At 45.6% G+C, this 22,303-nt stretch overlaps 1 protein-coding gene across 1 annotated transcript in view; it reads right to left on the minus strand.

Moving 5' to 3' along the window:
• The window catches only part of LOC137383032 (glutathione hydrolase 1 proenzyme-like), a 112,338-nt gene that overhangs the window by 70,729 nt on the left and 19,306 nt on the right, over positions 1-22,303 (minus strand). Inside the window, exon 4 of the mRNA XM_068055626.1 lies at positions 6,298-6,458. Within this exon, the coding sequence (XP_067911727.1) occupies positions 6,298-6,458 (161 nt within the window). The remainder of the gene's footprint in view (positions 1-6,297; positions 6,459-22,303) is intronic.

Here is a 22,303-nt window from a genome sequence, read left to right on the forward strand (position 1 = left end):
TTCCTCTACACTTCTCAGTATTTTCCCATTAATTGTGTATTCCTTTGCCTTCGAGTCATAGATTCATAGAGTCGTACAGCATAGAAACAGGCCCTTCGGCCCACCGTATCCATGCCGACCATAATGCCTATCTATACTAATCCCATCTGCCTGCATTAATTCCATATCCCTCTATGCCTTGCTCATTCAAGTACCTGTCCAGATGCCTCTTAAATGTTGCTACTGTCCCTGCCTCCACCACCTCCTCTGGCAGCTCACTCCAGATACCCACTATTCTTTGTGTGGAACATTTACCCCTTTGATCCCCTTTAAACCTCCTCCCTCTCACCTTAAATCTATGCCCTCTAGTTTTAGTCACCCCTGCTATGGGAAATAGACTCTGGCTATCTACCTATCTATGCCTCTCAGAATTTTATATACCTCTATCATGACCCCTCTCAGCCTCCTTCTCTCCAGGGATAACAGACCCAGCCTATCCAATCTCTCTTTATAACTCAAGCCCTCCAAACCAGGCAACATCCTTGTGAATCTTTTCTGCACACTCTCTAGCTTAATCACATCTTTCCTGTAGTGCAGTGACCAGAACTGCACACAGTATTCCAAATGCAGCCTAACCAACATTATGTACAATTGTAACATGACGTCCCAACTCTTGTACTCAATGCCTCAGCCGATGAAGGCAAGCATGCCATACGCCTTCTTCACCACCCTGTCTACCTGTGTCGCCACTTTCAGGGAACTATGTACTTGCACCCCAAGGTCTCTCTGCTCAACAACACTCCCCAGGGCCCTGCCATTCATCGTATATGTCCTGCCCTGGTTTAACTTCCCAAAATGCATCACTTCACACTTGTCTGCATTAAATTCCATTTGCCACTCCCTTGCCCACTTTCCCAGTTGATCTATATCCTGTTATAACCTTAGACAACCTTCCTCACTGTCCACTATACCACCAATTTTGGTGTCATCTGCAAACTTACTAATCATGCCCCCTACATTCACATCCAAATCATTAATATATATGACAAACAACAGAGGGCCCAGCACCGATCCCTGTGGCACACCACTGATCACCGGCCTCCAATCTGAAAAACAACCCTCCACTACCACCCTCTGCCTCCTATCACCAAGCCAATTTTGTATCAAATTGGCTAGCTCACCCTGGATCCCATGTGTTCGAACCTTCTGGACCAGCCTACCATGCGGGACCTTGTCAAAGGCCTTGCTAAAGTCCATGTAGACAAGGTCCATCGCCCTTCCCTCGTCAATCCTCTTTGTCACCTCCTCGAAAAACTCAATCAAATTCGTGAGACATGATTTCCCACGCACAAAGCCATGCTGACTATCCCTAATCAGACCTTGCCTTTCCAAATGCATATAAATCCTGTCTCTCAGAATCCCTTCCAATAACTTTCCCACCACTGATGTAAGGCTCACCGGCCTGTAGTTTCCTGGCTTATCCCTGCTGCCCTTCTTAAATAAAGGCACAACATTAGTTATTCTCCAATCTTCCGGTACCTCACCCGTGGCTAACTATGATACAAAAATCTCTGCCAGGGCCCCAGCTCTTGTCCCTTGCTTGCCATAACATCCTAGGAATCACTTGGTCAGGCCCTGGGGATTTATTTGACTTGTTTGGCTTCCCCAAATGTATCACCTCACACTTCTCTGTGTTGAATTCCATTTTCACTTTCGGGTGCGCAGCCCCACACTCTGGCTTGTCCAGCATTCTCTTGCACAGCACTCCTCATGTCAATAACTTTGCAGCTCCACTCATTCCTCTCCCTGCAAGCACCTCACATCCCCCACTAAACAGCCAACACTCACACTCACCCTCCAGCTATTGCCCTCTCACATCCATGCCTCACAGTGACCCTCCACAAATGATGTCCTTCCCTCCTCTGCACACAAACCATTATCAACATTCACACTTCCCTGTATTTGCTCTTTCCAGGAGAAGAGAGCACACAACCTGGTGAGTGGCAGAGACACAGGATGGGGCTCCAGTGACAGACCACCCATCAGCAACTGGCAATGCATGCCCACCTGCTCCACTGGGTAGGAGGTCTTCTTCCAGGAGGCTGTAAGACGTCAGCAGTGATCTGGCATGAGAGCCTGAGGCACTGGTGGTCAGACATGTCGAGAGAACTGATCCTCTGCCTGTAGACTCGGGTCTCACCTCCTTCCACCTGGATCTCGGTGACCATCCCCTTTACCCTGTGAAGGGGCATGTTGCTGAGGAGAAGGCAACTGGTATTACTGCTCGTGTTGCTCTGCTGCTGATGGAGCAGGTGAGGGTGGTGAGACCCCTAACTTGACCTTCAGCAGAAGTGGATGGTGGCTACAGAAGCTGCTGCTGTGCCACTCTGATGGCTGGCAGCAGAGAAGTGTGCCTGAGGGTGGGTGATGTGCTGGACTGGTGAAGGGCCTTTCAAGCTGTTGGCAATCACCTGTCAAGCAGTGATAGCACTCTTTGAGAGAAGGGATGCTTTGAACAGCAGTCTCTGACCTGGCCATGGTTGCCGCTCTTCAGTATAGCTGATCAAAGCCTTCCCAGCCTGTCAGTTTCACTGAGGAAGCTCTACTCATTGTGCACTCATCTTCTCCAACCTGTTGAGTGGCAGACACGGCATGCAACTGCTCCACTGTTGAGAAAGGGAGAATCCACGTGCAAAATTTCTCCTAATTACCCCCTTAAATACTTCAATTGTCTTCCTGTCTCAGCCATGGGTGTTCCCTGTTGCACTCCCAACCCACCCCTGGGAAAACCGGAAGAGGGGGCGGGACCATGTTGGGATCCCAACATGACTTCTTTTTCTGCAATTTTCCTGCCCTTGAACCCACCTCCACCGGCTTGGAAAATACCACCCAATGTGACAGAACTGAAAAAACTGTTTATATGCATCTGCCTGCATGTTTAAAGAAGGTTATGATAGCAGAATTTAAAAAACAAATCATTTTTCAGATGTAGGTGTCACTGGAATTTATTGCCCATCTCTAGTTGCCCTTGAGAAAATGCTGGTGGGATTTCTTGAACCATTGCAGTCTGGGTGTTGAAGTTGCTCCCACAGGTGAGGTAGGATGTCCAGGATTTTGACCCAGTAACCAAGGAATGTGTCCAATTCAGTGTTTCTGTGTGACTTGGAAGGGAAACGTGGAGGTAATGGTGTTCCTTTATGCCTGCTGCCCTTGTCTTTCTAGGTGGTGGAAATCTTTGGGTGGCCATCACTGAAAGGTTCAAAATTTGTTTTCCATCTGAAAATTGTTAAGGGACAACAGATCTTAAATCAAAGCAATAGTACTCATGAAAATTGGAGAAAAATGCAAGATGAGAAAAGGCCATTTAGCCGAGTGAATCTCAATGCTCTAGCACCACAGGGGTTCTTTGTCTTAGTATCCCACTATTTTTTGAAGGTTCCTAATGTTTTTGTCTTGACTAATCGGATTGTTTCCAACATCAGTTACTCTCTCTCGAAGGAGCTTCTTCCTAACATGTGTTTTGATTATTTATCACTCGTTTTATTTTCTACTCTCTCCTCCTATGTTCCTGGATCACTGTGAAGTAATAGCCTGTGTTTACCTTTCTATACCATTTCATAGTTTAACCACCTTCTCGCTAGACTGTCGAGCTCGGCTTCTCCCAGCTTTCCTCACTTGGGAGCAGTTATCATTGCTGGTATCTGTGCAAAGACAGAATAGGCCAGTTCTGTGATGCATCTGAATATCTTACAGAAAATGTTGTGTTAAGGGCAGGAATTATTGAAATGTTTTACCAGGGCTCCTACCAGGCTGAACATAGAAAGTTCAGAGGGGAATGAGAGGCAAAGAAAGAATATGGGAAGAGACTGGCAGCTAACGTAAAAGGGAATCTAAAAGTCTTCCATAGGGATATAAATAATAAAAGGGTAGTAAGAGGAGGGGTGGACTGATAAACAGTCAAAAAGTCGATCTGCGCATGGAGGCAGAGGGCATGGCTAAGGTAAAGAAATGAGTACTTTGCATCTGTCTTTACCAAGGAAGAAGATACTGCCAAAGTTATGGTGAAAGAGGAGGTAATTGGGACACTTGATGGGCTAAAAATGATAGAGAGAAGGTATTAGAAAGGCAGACTGTACTTAAAGTTGATAACTCACCAGGACTTGATGAGATGCATCCAAGGACATTCAGGAATGTAAGGGTAGAAATTGCAGAAGCACTGGCCATAATCTTTCAATCCCCCTTAGATACAGGGATGGTGCCAGATGACTGGGGAATTGCAAATGTTACACCTTAGTCCAAAACATGAGTGAAAGGATAAACCTAGTAAATACAAGCTGTCAGTTTCACATCGGTGGTGGGAAAGTTTCAGAAACAATAATCCAGCACAAAATTAATAGTCACTTGGAAAAGTGTGGATCAATTAAGGAGAGCCGGCATGGATTTGTTAAAGGCAAATTGTGTGTAACCAACAATTGAGCTTTTTGATGAGGTCACAGAGAGTGTGGATGAGCGTAACTCGGTTGATGTGAAATGCATGGATTTCCAAAAGGCGTTTGGACAAAGTGCCACAAAATAGGTTTCCGAGCAAAGTTGGAGCCCACAGAATGGAAGGGACAGTGCTAGAATTGATATGAAGTTGGCTGAATGACAGGAACTAGAGAATCATTGTGGAGGAAGTTTTACAATGGTGTTCCCCAGAGGTCGGTACGAGGACCATTGCTTTCCTTGATCTACATTAATGAACTGGACTTGGGTGTACAGGGCACAAATTCAACATTTGTAGATGAAAGAATTTGGAAACATTGTGAACTGTGAAGAGGATAGTGATAGACTTCAAGAGGACATAGACAGCATGGTGGAATGGGTGGACATGTGGCAGATGAAATTTGATGCAAAGAAGTGTGAAGTGATACATTTTGCTAGCAAGAATGAGGAGAGGCAATATAAAATAAAGGGTACAATTCTAAAGGGGGTGCAGGAACAGAGAGAGCTGGGAATATATGTGCACATATCTTTAAAGATGGCAGGGCAAGTTGAGAAAGTGGTTAAAAAGGCATATGGGATCCTGGGCTGTATAAACAGAGGCACTAAGTGCAAAAGCAAGAAAGTTTTAATGAACCTTTATAAAACACTGGTTTGGCTACAATTAGAAAATTATGTCTAATTCTGGGCACCACACTTTAGGAAGAATGTAAAGGCTTTAGAGAGGATGCAGAAAAGCCAATCTGCCAACTTGTAATAAACACTTTCATAAATACAAGCATTTATCAACTACATTACAGCCGAACACCATATCAACAACGTCTTTGTAAATTTCCAGCTGGTTAAACATGGTCTCCTTTTCCTTCAACAAGTCATGTCCTTCATGGTATTCACCCCCTAGATCTCAAAATTATTTCAAAGACATTCCCTTTCGGAGAAGTTAATTTCATGGCCTGGTATTTCCAGGTGTATCTGGTTACTTTGAATCCTGTATGCTGAAATGGCATCACCTATTGCACTTGCCATTTTTGCACAAGCTCTTCCAGAATAAATCTGTAATCAATGCTTAACTTGGGCCATATACAAGATGCACTGCAGCAATTCGCCAAGCCTTTTTCAACCCGCGACCTCTACCACCTTGAAGGACAAGGGCTGCAGACGCATGGGAATACCACCATCTGTAAGTTCCCCTCCAAACCACACACTATCCTGACTTGGAGCTATATCACTGTTCCTTCACTGTCGATGGGTCAAAATCCCTTCCTTACAGCACTGTGGGTGTGCATACATCACATGGACTGCAGCGGTTCAAGAAGGCAGCTCACCACCACCTTCTCAAGGGCAATTAGGGATGTACAACAAATGGTGCCCTACCCAGCGACACACATATCCCATAAACAAATATAAAAAAAAGTTGTCAGCTACTCGTGCAGTACTAAACTAACTACAGTTAACTTATACAAAGCTTGCCTTTTTCTTCTTTCCTTTTCTTTCTCCCCTTGTGTTTTTGCCCGCTAGCGGGATTATTTCACAACCTCCCTGGAAAGTGTCTACAGACCCCAATTTGAGAACTACTACTGTAAATTCTAATGCAAAGTAATTATTCAGCATGTCTTCCATTTTCTTACTTTCATTGATTATTTCATCACTGTCAGTTTTTAAGGCCCTACATTCCTCCTGACATCCTCTTTTTCCCAGCATAATTGTAAAAAATGTTTGTGTTGATTTTGATATCCCTTGCAAGTTTCTTTTCAGACTGCCTCTCAAGGCAATTCGAGCTGGGCAATAAAAGCAGGCCTTGCCAGCGATGCCCATGTAAGAAAAGATTTTCCCCACCTGCATTTCCGATATCCTTCACTATCTGTTGGGAAAGAGATCCATTGTAAAATGCGTCAGGTCCTTCATCCGCCAGAATCTGATAGGTTGCAGCTAATTTTGGAAATTTGATGATTTCATTTTCCTGGAGTATTTTACCATTGGAATTACAAAATACTTCACTGTTGAGAAAAAAAAATCAAGGTGTTCAGTAGGTCTATTTGTAACAGCACTTTCAAACGTGTTCAGTGTCACATCATAGCAAAAAAGAACTGGATATGGCTTTCCTTCTTCTATTAAACATGTGTACAGAAACACACTATTCTTTCCATCTCCTTTTGTCCTGAGTCACTAACGGGTTCATTCCAGGGTATGGTTCCATGGCTGATTTTTCAGAGATGTGCCTAGACAGTGTGCTTTGGCAGATCATTTAATTATGACCAGTATCAGACCTAAGCAAAATTTTGCCCTCACCCGATTCCAACACATACTTTTTCTAGGAAGAGTCACTCCATAACTGTTCTATTTCAGAAAGCCAGGTGGTGAAGGATAGAACTAGAAACAATCTGTACACACTTTTATAAGTTTATATTTGCAGAGGTGCACACTAAAATATGCACCTCCTAACCTCACAGTGGCAGTCTGCTCCACAACTATCCCCATCCACAATGATGGGGGAGCCCAGCACATCAGTGCAAAAGACAAGGTTGAAGTATTTGCAAACATCTTCAGCCAAAAGTGCCAAGTTAGATGATCCATCTCAGCCTCCTCCTGAGGTCCCCAGCATCACAGATGCCAGTTTTCAGTCACTCCATGTGATATCAAGAAATGGCTGAAGTCACTGAATACTGCAAAGGCTATGGGTACTGATGACATTCCAGCAATAGTACTGAAGTTCAAGTACAGAACTTGCCGTGTCCCTAGCCAAGCTGTTCCAGTACAGCTACAACACTGGCATCTACCCGGCAATGTGGAAAATTGCTCAGGTATTGCTCAGGACAAATCCAACCTGGTCAACTACTGCCCTATCGGTCTACTGTCAATCATCAGCAAATTGATGGAAGGGTTGTCAACAGTGCTATCAGCAGCACTTGCTTAGCAATAACCTGCTCACTGACGCTCAGTTTGGGTTCCACCAGGGTCACTCAGCTCCTGACCTCATTACAGCCTTGGTCCAAACATGGTCAAAAGAGCTGAACTCCAGAGGTGAGGTGAGAGTGACTGCCCTTGACATCAAGACAGCATTAGACCGAGAATGGCATCAAGGAGTCCTAGCAAAACTGGAGTCAATGGGAATCAGACTTTCTGCAGGTTGGAGTCATACGTAGCACAAAGGAAAATGGTTGTGAATGTTGAAGGTAAATCATCTCAGTCCCAGGGCATCACTACAGGAGTTCCTCAGGGTAGAGTCCTGGGCCCAACCATCTTCAGCTGCTTCATCAATGACCTTCGCTCCATCATAAGGTCAGAGGTGGGGATGTTAGCTGATGATAACACAATGTTTAGGACCATTCATGACTCCTCAGATACTGAAGCAGCAAGACCTGGACAACATCCTGGCTTGGGCTGATTTGTGGCAAGTAGCATTCATGCCACACAAGTGCCAGGCAATGAACATCATAAACAAAGAGAATCTAACCCTCTCCCCTTGATGGTTGGTTCATTACCATCACTGAATGCCCCACTATCAACATTCTGGGGGTTACCATTGACCAGAAACTGAACTGGACCAGCCACATAAATGCTGCAGCTACAAGAGCAGGTCAGAGGCTAGGAATTCTGCATGAATACCTCACCTCCTGACTCCCTAAAGCCTGTCCATCATAGACAGGACACAAATCAAGAGTGTGATGGAATGCTCTCACTTGCCTGGAGGGGTGCAGCTCCAACAACGCTCAAGAAGCTCAACACCAACCAGGGCAAAGCAGCCCACTTGATTGGCACCCCATCCATCACCTTCAACATTCGGTCCCTTCACCACCGATGCTCAGTGGCAGCAGTGTGTACCATTTACAAGATGCACTGCAGCAACTCACCAAGGTTCCTTCGACGGGACCTTCTAAACCCACAACCTCTACCAACTAGAAGGACAAGAGTAGCAGATTCATGGGAACACCACCACCTGCAAGTTCCCGTCCAAGCCACACACCATCCTGACTTGGAACTATATCGCCGTTCCTTCATTGTCGCTCGGTCAAAATCCTCGAACTCCCTTCCTAACAGCACTGTTGGTGTACTTACACCCCAAGGACTGCAACAGTTCAAGAAGGAAGTTCACCACCACCTTCTCAAGGGCAATTAGGGATGGGCAATAAATGCTGGCCTAGCCAGAGATGCCCACATCCCACGACCGAGTGAAAAAAAACGGAATCCCCAGTTAATGCCCACCATGTGCGTACAATTAAACACACAATTAATATTCAATTAACAATAACAATCAGGAGCAAGAAACCCAAGACTGTTATAGTTATGCTGTCAATCAGATGCTGGTACATCAGTGCAAAGTAGCAATAAAACTTTCTCTATTCTGCTATACTGGATGGTTCATTTACTTTACTCAGATAACAAACAAGGTTTTACAGCTTGGCAATCAATGTAATCTTCACTCTCTACAAAACAGCAAGTGCAAGATGGATTTTTAAAAAATTGTTAATGCAATAGAACATGATAATATTTTGACTGCAATCATATGGATCAGCTATGCCATTTTATTGAAAAGCTAAAGGCATCATCAAGGTTGAGAACAGATAGAAGAGATGGTGGAAAATTCAGAACTAGTAATTGGGTGACTTCAAGCTTTGTTATAAAGGAAGATTTAGGGAGATAAGGAGTCCCATAGCTTTAAGGTCTTAAAAGAGAAACAATGATTCAGAGCAGGAGATGATGAGATCAATCTTCATTTTGACACAGTGAGAATTTCAGCAATGAGGGAGAGCATGTTGAACAGCATGTTTGTTACTCTCTGGAAACAGGAGAGGAAAGTTCAGAGGATGACTGACAATAATGATAGAGTGACAAGGAAGGATCTTTCCTCAGAACTCTTTTTTTCCCCCAATAAAGACTGTTGCAAAGAGTGTTAATTAATTTAATGTTCTATTGTGTTTGACTACTTCTTTGCCTTGTTTGAAATGTCGCCTGTATACAGACATAACAATGACAATGTACAAAAAGTGATGCATCCATCAGTAAGACAGAATACATGTGGATTGAGACAAATGGTAATAAAGGATCAATCACAATAATATGAATAGTCTACAGATCACCTAATAGTGGCAGTGTGGTGGAGGAGGAGATGTGCAAAAATTAGCAGAATAAGAAACAAGGGGGATTTCATCTAACTCCTATTTAATTGGCCAAAAGTGGTAGGTAAAGGGGTAAGGGAATGGCATTCTCACAATGTGTACAGGACTTTGTTGCAATGATCGTATGTTATGATCCCCGTGGAGCCCACCAACAAACCAAAAGTATTGAATCAATTGATTGACCCCCTATTTAGGAAACCAAATCAAGCAGACAGTATTTCACTTTTACAAATTTTACCTTAACACTCAAGCCAAAACCAACCGAAAATCAGCATAAATTAAACATGAAGCAACAGATAGATCACAGTCAATATACATACTACAAATTGCACCTTAACTATCAGATACAACAGAGATGGGACCCATGGTTTCACTGGGCAGACCACCCAGCATATATGGTACCAGATTACAGTCACACAGTTCTTCACAACCCTGAAGTTCCTCAGGTAGATTTTCAGCCCCTTTCTTCAAGGATTTACCTGCTGTTCCTCTTCTGACAGCAGTTCCCTCTCAATCCAAGCTCTACAGGTGTTGTGTCCACCATAAGGCCCACTTCTCCAGAACCTCCTCAGCTCCGCTCATGAGAGTTTTGATGGTGTAGATTTACCAGTCTTCCCCCTATCTGAGTCCTTCAGTGACAACTTGAGCACTGTATGGCCAGGTCTGGTTAGTCGGCTACTTTAAATAACAGAAACATTTCCTGGATTCAGTCTTCACTTTCTTCTTCTTCTTTCCAGTGCTCCATTCCTTCCTGATCTGCCTCATCTGCCTGATCTAGGAATGACTCTGTCTCCTTTTACCTCATTCTAACCAGTGTCAGTTTCCCCAAAGAGAAAGGTTTTACTATTGGATCTAGTAATGGGGAATGAACCAGAGCAGATAAGAAAAGTAAAAGTAGGGGACATCTAGGCAATAGTGGCCATAATATAATAGGGTTTAGGATAAAAATTGGGAAGGCCATAAGCATAACAAAGACCAGGGTAATAGATTGGAGAAAAACTCATTTCGAGGGGCTGACAGTAGAATCTTGGAAAATGCAATGGACAATGAAATTGGCAAACAATGGTGGGAAGCATTTAAAACTGTGTTCAACAGAGCCCAGGAAAATATATTCCTTTAAAAAGCAGGATCACACTAAACACTAATGAGACACCATAGATGAACAAAAACATAAGAGGAAAATGGATGGTAAGGAAAGAGGCATACATTTTATACATGGATAGTTGAGGACAGCATGACAAGGGAGAATATGAAGAGCTTAGGTCAAAAGACCTACCGGACATCCGGGGCAGCGGTGGGCCTGAAAGGAACAGTGCTGAAAACCGATAGTTTAGTTTAGTTTAGCTTAGAGATACAGTGCTGAAACAGGCCCTTCGGCTCACCGAGTCTGTGCCGACCATCAACCACCCATTTATACTAATCCTACACTAATCCCATATTCCTACCACGTCCCCACTTGTCCCTATATTTCCCTACCACCTACCTATACTAGGGGCAATTTATAATGGCCAATTTACCTACCAACCTGCTTGTCTTTTGGCTTGTGGGAGGAAACCGGAGCACCCGGAGAAAACCCACGCAGACACAGGGAGAACTTGCAAACTCCACACAGGCAGTACCCGGAATCGAACCCGGGTCCCTGGAGCTGTGAGGCTGCGGTGCTAACCACTGCGCCACTGTGCCGCTATAAATAAGGCCCTTCACCTACCTGATGTCCGGGGACAGCGGCGGACTCTCTGACTGTTTCTGGCGCGCTCTGTTTGGATTTAGTTAAAAAAAGAATAATGACATCACTGAAATTCTGTGCACTGATTGGTCGGTGGGCGGCAGCTGTTATTGCCTGGGGATAGCTGTGATCGATTGGTGTAAAAAAAAGGTTCCTTTTAAATTAAAGCCCCAGGATAGCTACCTGTAAATTTTTAGTATTTACTGGCTATACTAGTGCTGTTTGCATGGAGTGAGGCTGTAAGTTAAATGTGGGTATTTTCATTGGCTGGGGGCGGTAGAAGGTGCTCTTTGGTCTTTTTCTTTCTCAGCCTCAAAGGTACAGGGGATAAAAGTTGATTGTAAATAGCTGGTAAGTTATTTACACTAGCAAGTTTTCATTATAAAGTTAAGTAATGGCAGGGCAGCTTGGCCAAGCGGAATGTATCTCCTGTGCACTGTGGGAAGTTGTGGACGTGCCATGTGACCTTGGCGAACATGTCTGCGGAAAGTGTCTCCGGTTGCAGAAGCTTGAGCTTCGGGTTTCGGAGCTCAAGTAGCGGCTGGAGTCACTGTGGCATATCCGCGAGGTGGAGGACTACGTGGATGGCACGTTTCAGGAGGTAGTCAAGTCAGTGCCTAGGCAAGCACAGTCGTGGGGGGTGACTGGGTGGCTGTCGGATGGACAAGGAAGTCAGGGCAGGTAGTGCAGGAGTCCCCAGAGGACATCCCACTTTCTAAGCAATATTCAGTTCTGGGTACCAATGGGAAAGAGGGTTCCTCTGGAGAATGCACCGAGAGGCATAACCGGAATATCATGGCTGATTCAGATGTGCTGGGATGGAAAAAAAGGGAAAAGAGGGCAGTAGTGGGAGGGGATTCTGTGGTTAGAGGAACATATAGGCGTTTCTGTCATCGCAGGCGTGATTCCAGGATGGTATGTTGCCTCTCTGGTGTAAGGATCATGGATATCACCAAGCGGGAACAGAGTATTCTGGAGGGTGAGGGTGTACAGCCGGAGGTCGTGGTCCATATTGGTACCAATGACATAGGTAGAAAGAGGGATGAGGTCCTGCAAAAAGAATTCAGGGAGCTAGGCAACAGATTAAAAAAAGGACCTCAAAGGTTGTAATCTCTGGGTTTCTTCCAGTGCCACGGGCTAGTGAGTATAAGAATAGGTTAGAGCAGATGAATGCATGGTTGAAGAGATGGTACAGGAGGGAGGGCTTTAGTTTCCTGGATCACAGGGCCTGTTTCTGGCGTAGGTGGGATCTGTATAAGATGGACGGGTTGCACCTGAACCAGAACGGGACCAGCATCCTTGCTGGGAGGTTTGCTCGTGCTGTTGGGGGGTTTAAACTAATTTAGCAGGGGGATGGGATACAGAATGGAGGGACAGTAACGGGTGATGTACAATCAAATATAGGAGAGAAGCGAAGTCAATCTGGAGGGCAGCGTAAATGTAGACCTGTTGAGGCTCAAGCAAAGAATGCAAGGCTGGATTGTATCTATTTTAATGCAAGGAGTCTGCTTCACAATCCACTGACCACCTCCAGGCGCTTACCCATTGTCTCTCGAGACAAGGAGGCCAAAGAAGAAGAAGAGATGAATTGAGGGTGTTAACACATGGGATTATGATATTACTGTTATCACTGAGACATGGCTGAGAGAAGGGCAGGATTGCCAGCTTAATATCCCAGGGTATAGAATCTTCAGATGTGATAGGGGAGGGGGTAAAAGAGGAGGTGGCATTGCACTGTTGATTAAAGAGTCATTCCACCTAGTTTTGTGTCATCTGCAAACTTTGAAATATTACAATTAATCCCCACATCCACATCATTGATATAGATTGTGAATAGCTGGGGCCCCACTAATTGCAGCCTGCTAATCCGAAAATGAGACATTTATTCCTCCTCTCTGTTTTCTGTTTGTTAACCGGTTCTCAATCCATGCCAGTATGTTACCCCCAATCCCATGTGCTCTAATTTTGTTTGCTAACCTCTTATGCGGGACCGTATCAAAAGCTTTCTGAAAATCTTAATATACCACATCCACTGGTTTCCCCATATCTATTCTGCTAGTTACATCCTCAAAAAAAACCCCCAACAGGTTTGTGAAACGTGATTTCCCTTTTATAAATACATGTTGACTCTGCCCAATCCTACCATTATTTTCTAAGTGTCCTGTTAGCACATCCTTTATTATAGATTCTATTATTTTCCCTACGACTGATAGGCTAACAGGTCTGTAGTTCCCCGTTTTTTTCCTGTCTTTTTCCTTTCTTAAATAGTGGGGTTACATTTGCTACCTTCCAATCTGCAGGAACCATTCCAGTGTCTATTCTATTTTCTGTTTCTTAATCTTTTTCTTGGTCCTCCTTTGCAGAATTCTGAAATGCTCCCCAATCCTCAGGCTTACTATTTTTTTGGCAGCTTTATACCCCTCTTCCTTTGCTCTAATATAATGCTTGATTTCTTTCATTAGCCATGGTTGGAACACTTTCGTTGCTGGGTTTCTGTGCAATAAAGGAATGTATTTTTGTTGTAAACTATGTATTAGTTCTTTAAATGTTAGCCATTGCCTGTCTACTGTCATACGTTTTAGTGTCGTTTCTCAATCCACCATTGCCAATTTGCCCCTGGTACCTTCATAGTTTCCTTTGCTTAAATTTAAGACCCTAATTTCTGATCGAACTACATCACTTTCAAACTTAATGTAAAATTCTATCATATTACGGTCACTCTTTTCTAAAGGCTCCTTTACAACAAGATTATTAATTAGCCCTTTTTCATTGCACAACATTAGATCTAAAATAGCCCGTTCCCTCGTTGGTTCCTAGAAAACCATCTGACATACATTCCAAGAATTTGTCCTTCACAACATTAGTACTAATAAAGTTTATTCAGGCTATATGTAGATTGAAGCTCCCCATGATTTCTGTATTACCCTTGTTACATGCACTGTGTATTTATACTGTGATTATGTTACCACTGCCTTGTGGGCGTCTCGGGAGAGACCAAGGCTAAGGGAGTAAACCCTAACAGAAAATCCGGAGCGGAACCCCGTAGGCGGTCATGTGTCACCTTTGGCATGTTTCCGGCAGTTCCTGCAGCCATACTGGTGCCAAACGTCGTGTCCTGCACTCCTTTGGACCCCACCAGAAAGGCCGAGAGGGGGGTTTTGACGACTGGGCAACTCTCAACCTCCATAAATTTGCCCAGGCATGCGCCATGGAGAGGTCACTCCATAGTTGCCTCACAGCGACTAAAACAACACGGAAGGCAGCAGTTACGGGTTATAAGTCCAGATAAATTGGCGTAGAAACTGGGTGCCACGGGTTGCCTTTGTCGGTGGGAGAGGTCATTGCACCTCACTGGACAGCTACCGCCCGCCTCAAACCGGGCAGCCCCCGGTCAATAAGGTTCTGTCCCGCCACAGTCTGCCTGCTTCAATGGGTGCTTGGAGCTCAGGGTCATTGCCCGAAAGGTGGACTGATACACCGCACCAAACAACATGAAAAAAGGAAAGAAGGTACCAGCCCTTCGCTTTGCAAGCTGGAACGTCAGAACTATGTGTCCTGGCCTGTCGGAAGACCTTACACAAATCAACGATTCTCGGAAGACCGCCATCATTAACAACGAGCTCCGTAGATTCAATGTGGACATTGCAGCACTTCAGGAGACTCGCCTCCCCGCGAGTGGCTCTCTAGCAGAGCAAGACTACACCTTCTTCTGGCAGGGCAGGGATCCTGAAGAACCAAGACAGCATGGAGTGGGCTTCGCCATCAGAAACTCCTTGCTCAGCATGATAGAGCCTCCCTCAAATGGCTCGGAACGCATACTGTCCATCCGACTGCTCACCACCTCTGGTCCAGTACACCTACTCAGCATCTATGCTCCAACACTCTGCTCCGCACCTGAAGCTAAAGACCAGTTCTATGAACAACTCCATAACATCATTAGCAGCATCCCCAACACCGAACACCTATTCCTGCTGGGGGACTTTAATGCCAGGGTTGGGGCCGACCATGACTCATGGCCCTCCTGCCTTGGGCGCTATGGCGTTGGAAGGATGAATGAGAACGGGCAGAGACTGCTTGAGTTGTGTACCTATCATAACCTCTGCATCACCAACTCGTTCTTTCACACTAAACCCTGTCACCAGGTTTCATGGAGGCACCCAAGATCACGTCGTTGGCACCAGCTAGACCTCATTGTCACAAGGCGAGCCGCCTTAAACAGTGTTCAAATCACACGCAGCTTCCACAGTGCGGACTGCGACACCGACCACTCCCTGGTGTGCAGCAAGGTGAGACTCAGACCAAAGAAGTTGCATCATTCCAAGCAGAAGGGCCACCCGCGCATCAACACGAGCAGAATTTCTCACCCACAGCTGTTACAAAAATTTCTAAATTCACTTGTAACAGCCCTTCAAAACACTCCCACAGGGGATGCTGAGACCAAGTGGGCCCACATCAGAGACGCCATCTATGAGTCAGCTTTGACCACCTACGGCAAAAGTGCGAAGAGAAATGCAGACTGGTTTCAATCTCATAATGAAGAGCTGGAACCTGTCATAGCCGCTAAGCGCATTGCACTTTTGAACTACAAGAAAGCCCCCAGCGATTTAACATCCGCAGCACTTAAAGCAGCCAGAAGTACTGCACAAAGAACAGCTAGGCGTTGCGCAAACGACTACTGGCAACACCTATGCAGTCATATTCAGCTGGCCTCAGACACCGGAAACATCAGAGGAATGTATGATGGCATGAAGAGAGCTCTTGGGCCAACCATCAAGAAGATCACCCCCCTCAAATCTAAATCGGGGGACATAATCACTGACCAACGCAAACAGATGGACCGCTGGGTTGAGCACTACCTAGAACTGTACTCCAGGGAGAATGCTGTCACTGAGACTGCCCTCAATGCAGCCCAGCCTCTACCAGTCATGGATGAGCTGGACATACAGCCAACCAAATCGGAACTCAGTGATGCCATTGATTCCCTAGCCAGCGGAAAAGCCCCTGGGAAGGACAGCATTACCCCTGAAATAATCAAGAGTGCCAAGCCTGCTATACTCTCAGCACTACATGAACTGCTATGCCTGTGCTGGGACGAGGGAGCAGTACCCCAGGACATGCGCGATGCCAACATCATCACCCTCTATAAAAACAAAGGTGACCGCGGTGACTGCAACAACTACCGTGGAATCTCTCTGCTCAGCATAGTGGGGAAAGTCTTTGCTCGAGTCGCTCTGAACAGGCTCCAGAAGCTGGCCGAGCGCGTCTACCCTGAGGCACAGTGTGGCTTTCGTGCAGAGAGATCGACTATTGACATGCTGTTCTCCCTTCGTCAGATACAGGAGAAATGCCGTGAACAACAGATGCCCCTCTACATTGCTTTCATTGATCTCACCAAAGCCTTTGACCTCGTCAGCAGACGTGGTCTCTTCAGACTACTAGAAAAGATCGGATGTCCACCAAAGCTACTAAGTATCATCACCTCATTCCATGACAATATGAAAGGCACAATTCAACATGGTGGCTCCTCATCAGAGCCCTTTCCTATCCTGAGTGGTGTGAAACAGGGCTGTGTTCTCGCACCCACACTTTTTGGGATTTTCTTCTCCCTGCTGCTTTCACATGCGTTCAAATCCTCTGAAGAAGGAATTTTCCTCCACACAAGATCAGGGGGCAGGTTGTTCAACCTTGCCCGTCTAAGAGCGAAGTCCAAAGTACGGAAAGTCCTCATCAGAGAACTCCTCTTTGCTGACGATGCTGCTTTAACATCTCACACTGAAGAATGCCTGCAGAGTCTCATCGACAGGTTTGCGTCTGCCTGCAATGAATTTGGCCTAACCATCAGCCTCAAGAAAACGAACATCATGGGGCAGGATGTCAGAAATGCTCCATCCATCAATATTGGCGACCACGCTCTGGAAGTGGTTCAAGAGTTCACCTACCTAGGCTCAACTATCACCAGTAACCTGTCTCTAGATGCAGAAATCAACAAGCGCATGGGTAAGGCTTCCACTGCTATGTCCAGACTGGCCAAGAGAGTGTGGGAAAATGGCGCACTGACACGGAACACAAAAGTCCGAGTGTATCAGGCCTGTGTCCTCAGTACCTTGCTCTACGGCAGCGAGGCCTGGACAACGTATGCCAGCCAAGAGCGACGTCTCAATTCATTCCATCTTCGCTGCCTTCGGAGAATACTTGGCATCAGGTGGCAGGACTATATCTCCAACACAGAAGTCCTTGAAGCGGCCAACACCCCCAGCTTATACACACTACTGAGTCAGCGGCGCTTGAGATGGCTTGGCCATGTGAGCCGCATGGAAGATGGCAGGATCCCCAAAGACACATTGTACAGCGAGCTCGCCACTGGTATCAGACCCACCGGCCGTCCATGTCTCCGTTATAAAGACGTCTGCAAACGCGACATGAAATCGTGTGACATTGATCACAAGTCGTGGGAGTCAGTTGCCAGCATTCGCCAGAGCTGGCGGGCAGCCATAAAGACAGGGCTAAATTGTGGCGAGTCGAAGAGACTTAGTAGTTGGCAGGAAAAAAGACAGAGGCGCAAGGAGAGAGCCAACTGTGCAACAGCCCCGACAAACAAATTTCTCTGCAGCACCTGTGGAAGAGCCTGTCACTCCAGAATTGGCCTTTATAGCCACTCCAGGCGCTGCTTCACAAACCACTGACCACCTCCAGGCGCGTATCCATTGTCTCTCGAGATAAGGAGGCCCAAAAGAAAAGAAAGAAACTGCAGTAAGGAGGGATGATATCTTAGAAGGTTCCTCAAATGAGGCCATATGGGTAGAACTTAAAAACAAAAAGGGGGCAATCACTTTGCTGGGAGTGTACTACAGGCCTTCAAACAGTCAGGAGAGATAGAGGCGTAGATATGTAGAATCCAGGACCGGCAAGTGAGGAAGAAGGATAAGTTTGGCAAGTTTTGGGAAGCTTGGATAACGCGGGATATTGTGAGCCGAGTCAAAAAGAAAAAGGAAGCATTCGTAAGGGCTGGAAGGCTAGGAACAGACAAATCCCTTGAGGAATATAAAGACAGTAGGAAGGAACTTAAGCAAGGAGTCAGGAGGGCTAAAAGGGGTCATGAAAAGTCATTGGCAAACAGGATTAAGGAAATTCCCAAGGCTTTTTATACGTATATAAAGAGCAAGAGGGTAACTAGGGAAAGGGTTGGCCCACTCAAGGACAGAGAAGGGAATCTATGTGTGGAGCCAGAGGAAATGGGCGAGGTACTAAATGAGTACTTTGCATCAGTATTCACCAAAGAGAAGGACTTGGTGGATGATGAGCCTAGGAAAGGGAGTGTAGATAGTCTCAGTCATCTCATTATCAAAAAGGAGGAGGTGTTGGGTGTCTTGCAAAGCATTAAGGTAGATAAGTCCCCAGGGCCTGATGAGATCTACCCCAGAATACTGAGGGAGGCACGGAAAGAAATTGCTGGGGCCTTGACAGAAATCTTTGCATCTTCATTGGCTACAGGTGAGGTCCCAGAGGACTGGAGAATAGCCAATGTTGTTCCTTTATTTAAGAAGGGTAGCAAGGATAATCCAGGAAATTATAGGCCGGTGAGCCTTACGTCAGTGGTAGGGAAATTATTAGAGAGGATTCTTCGGGACAGGATTTACTCCCATTTGGAAACAAACGAACCTATTAGCGAGAGGCAGCATGGTTTTGTGAAGGGGAGGTCGTGTCTCACTAATTTGATTGAGCTTTTTGAGGACGTGACGAAGATGATTGATGAAGGAAGGGCAGTGGATGTTATCTATATGGACTTCAGTAAAGCCTTTGACAAGGTCCCTCATGGCAGACTCGTACAAAAGGTAAAGTCACACGGGATCAGAGGTGAGCTGGCAAGATGGATACAGAACTGGCTCGGTCATAGAAGACAGATGGTAGCAGTGGAAGGGTGCTTTTCTGAATGGAGGGATGTGACTAGTGGTGTTCCGCAGGGATCAGTGCTGGGACCTTTGCTGTTTGTAGTATATATAAATGATTTGGAGGAAAATGTAGCTCATTAGTAAGTTTGCGGAAGACACAAAGTTTGGAGGAGTTGTGGATAATGATGAGGATTGTCAGAGGATACAGCAGGATATAGATCGGTTGGAGACTTGGACGGAGAAATGGAAGATGGAGTTTAATCGGACAAATGTGAGGTAATGCATTTTGGAAGGTCTAATACAGGTGGGAAGTATACAGTAAATGGCAGAACCCTGAGGAGTATTGACAGGCAGAGAGATCTGGGCGTAAAGGTCCACAGGTCACTGAAAGTGGTAACGCAGGTGGATAAGGTAGTCAAGAAGGCATACGGCATGCTTGCCTTCATTGGTCGTGGCATAGAGTATAAAAATTGGCAAGTCATGCTGCAGCTGTACAGACAGAACTTTAGTTAGGCCACACTTAGAATATTGCATGCAATTCTGGTCGCCACACTTCCAGAAAGACGTGGAGGCTTTGGAGAGGGTACAGAAGAGGTTTACCAGGATGTTGCCTGGTCTGGAGGGCATTAGCTATGAGGAGAGGTTGGATAAACTCGGATTGTTTTCACTGGAACGACGGAGGTGGAGGGGCGACATGATAGAGGTTTACAAAGTTATGAGTGGCATGGACAGAGTGGATAGTCAGAAGCTTTTTCCCAGGGTGGAAGAGTCAGTTACTAGGGGACAGAGGTTTAAGGTGAGAGGGGCAAAGTTTAGAGGGGATGTGTGAGGCAAGTTCTTTACACAGAGGGTGGTGAGAGCCTGGAACTTGCTGCTGGGGAGGTGGTCGAAACAGGTATGATAGCGATGTTTAAGAGGAATCTTGACAAATACATGAATAGGATGGGAATAGAGGGATACGGTCCCCGGAAGTGCAGAAGGTTTTAGTTTAGGCAGGCATCAAGATCGGCGCAGGCTTGGAGGGCTGAATGGCCTGTTCCTGTGCTGTACTGTTCTTTGTTCTTTTGTTCAAATCTCAGAGAGGTGCAAAAATAATAGGGAAATAATAGTAGGGGATTTCAATATACCTAATATCAGCTGGGATAGTCTTAGTGCAAAAGGTTTAAAGGGGGCGGAATTCTTCAAGTGCATTCAGGAGTGCTTTTTGTGCCAGCACGTAGAGAGTCCTTCAATAGAAGGGGCGGTACTGGACTTAATCCTAGGGAATGAAGCCAGACAATGGTAAAAGTGGCAGTGGGGGAGCATTTCAGGGATTGTGACCATAACTCTGTAAGATTTAAGGTAGTTATGAGAAAGGACATAGAGGGACTGGAAATAAAGGTACTGAATTGGGGGAGGGCAGATTTCAATATGATAAAACAGGATCTGGCCAAAGTGGACTGGGAGCAGCTACTTATAGGAAAGTCTACATCAGACCAGTGGGAGTCATTTAGAAAAGAAATACTGATGGTTCAGGTCCAACATGTTCTAATAAAGGTGAAGGGTAGGACCAATAAGTCCAGGGAACCCTGGATGTCAAGGGATATAGAGGATTGGATAAAGAAAAAAAAGGAGGCTTATGGCAGATTCAGAGGGCTGAAAACAGCGGAGGCACTAGAGGAGTATAGAAAGTGTAGGGGGGTACTTTAAAAAATAATTAGGAGAGCGAAGAGGGGGCATGAAAAATCACTGGCAGACAAAATAACGGAAAATCTCAAGGCATTTTATCAGTATGTTAGGGGCAGGAGGATAACTAGGGAAAAAGTGAGGCACATTAGGGATCAAAGAGGCAATCTGTGTGTGGAGCCGAAGGATATAGGTGAGGTTTTGAATGATTACTTTTCATCTGTGTTCACTATGGAGAGGGACGCTGTGGTGTAGTGATCAGGGAGGGAGATTGTAATGTACTTGATCAAATTAGCATTGATGTAGTAGCGGGTTTAAAAGTGGATAAATCCCCAGGCCTAGATGAGATGTATCCCAGGATACTATGTGAGACAAGGGAGGAGATAGCAGGGGCTCTGACACAAATTTTCAAATGCTCTCTGGCCACAGGAGAGGTATCAGAGGACTGGAGGACAGCAAATGTGGTACCTTATTCAAGAAGGGTAGCAGGAATAAACCAGGTAATTACAAGCCGGTGAGTCTAACATCAGTGGTAGGGAAATTATTGGAAAAAATTCTGAGAGGCAGGATTAATCTCCACTTGGAGAGGCAGGGATTAATCAGGGATAGTCAGCATGGCTTTGTCAGGGAGAGATCGTGTCTAACAAATTTGATTGAATTTTTCAAGGGGGTGACTAGATGTGTAGATGAAGATAAAGCAGTTGATGTCGTCTACATGGACTTCAGAAAGGCTTTTGATAAGGTCCCACATGGGAGATTGGTTAAGAAGGTAAGAGCCCATGGGATCCAGGGCAATTTGGCAAATTGGATCCAAAATTGGCTTAGTGGCAGGAGGCAGAGGGTGATTGTCGAGGGTTGTTTTTGCGAATGGAGGACTGTGACCAGTGGGGTACCACACGGATCGGTGCTGGGACTCTTACTGTTTGTAGTGTACATTAATGGTTTAGACATGAATATAGGAGGTATGATCAGCAAGTTCGCAGACAACACGAAAATTGGTGGTGTCGTAAATAGTGAGGAGGAAAGTCTTAGATTAAAGGACGATATAGATGGGCTGGTAAGATGGGCGGAGCAGTGGCAGATGGAGTTTAATCCTGAGAAGTGTGAGGTGATGCATTTTGGGAGGACTAACAAGGCAAGGGAATATACAATGGATGGTAGGATCCTAGGGAATACAGAGGATCAGAGGGACCTTGGGGTGCTTGTCCATAGATCACTGAAGGCAGCAGCACAGGTAGATAAGGTGGTTAGGAAGGCATATGGGATACTTGTCCTTTATTAGCCGAGGCATAGAATATAAGAGCAGGGAGGTTATGATGGAGCTGTATAGAACACTAGTTAGGCCACAGCTGGAGTACTGTGTACAGTTCTGGTCACCACACTATCGGAAGGATGTGATTGCACTGGAGAGGGTGCAGAGGAGATTCACCAGGATGTTGCCTGGG

Source organism: Heterodontus francisci, chromosome 23, assembly GCF_036365525.1.
Source record: "Heterodontus francisci isolate sHetFra1 chromosome 23, sHetFra1.hap1, whole genome shotgun sequence".
NCBI classification, from domain to species: domain Eukaryota; kingdom Metazoa; phylum Chordata; class Chondrichthyes; order Heterodontiformes; family Heterodontidae; genus Heterodontus; species Heterodontus francisci.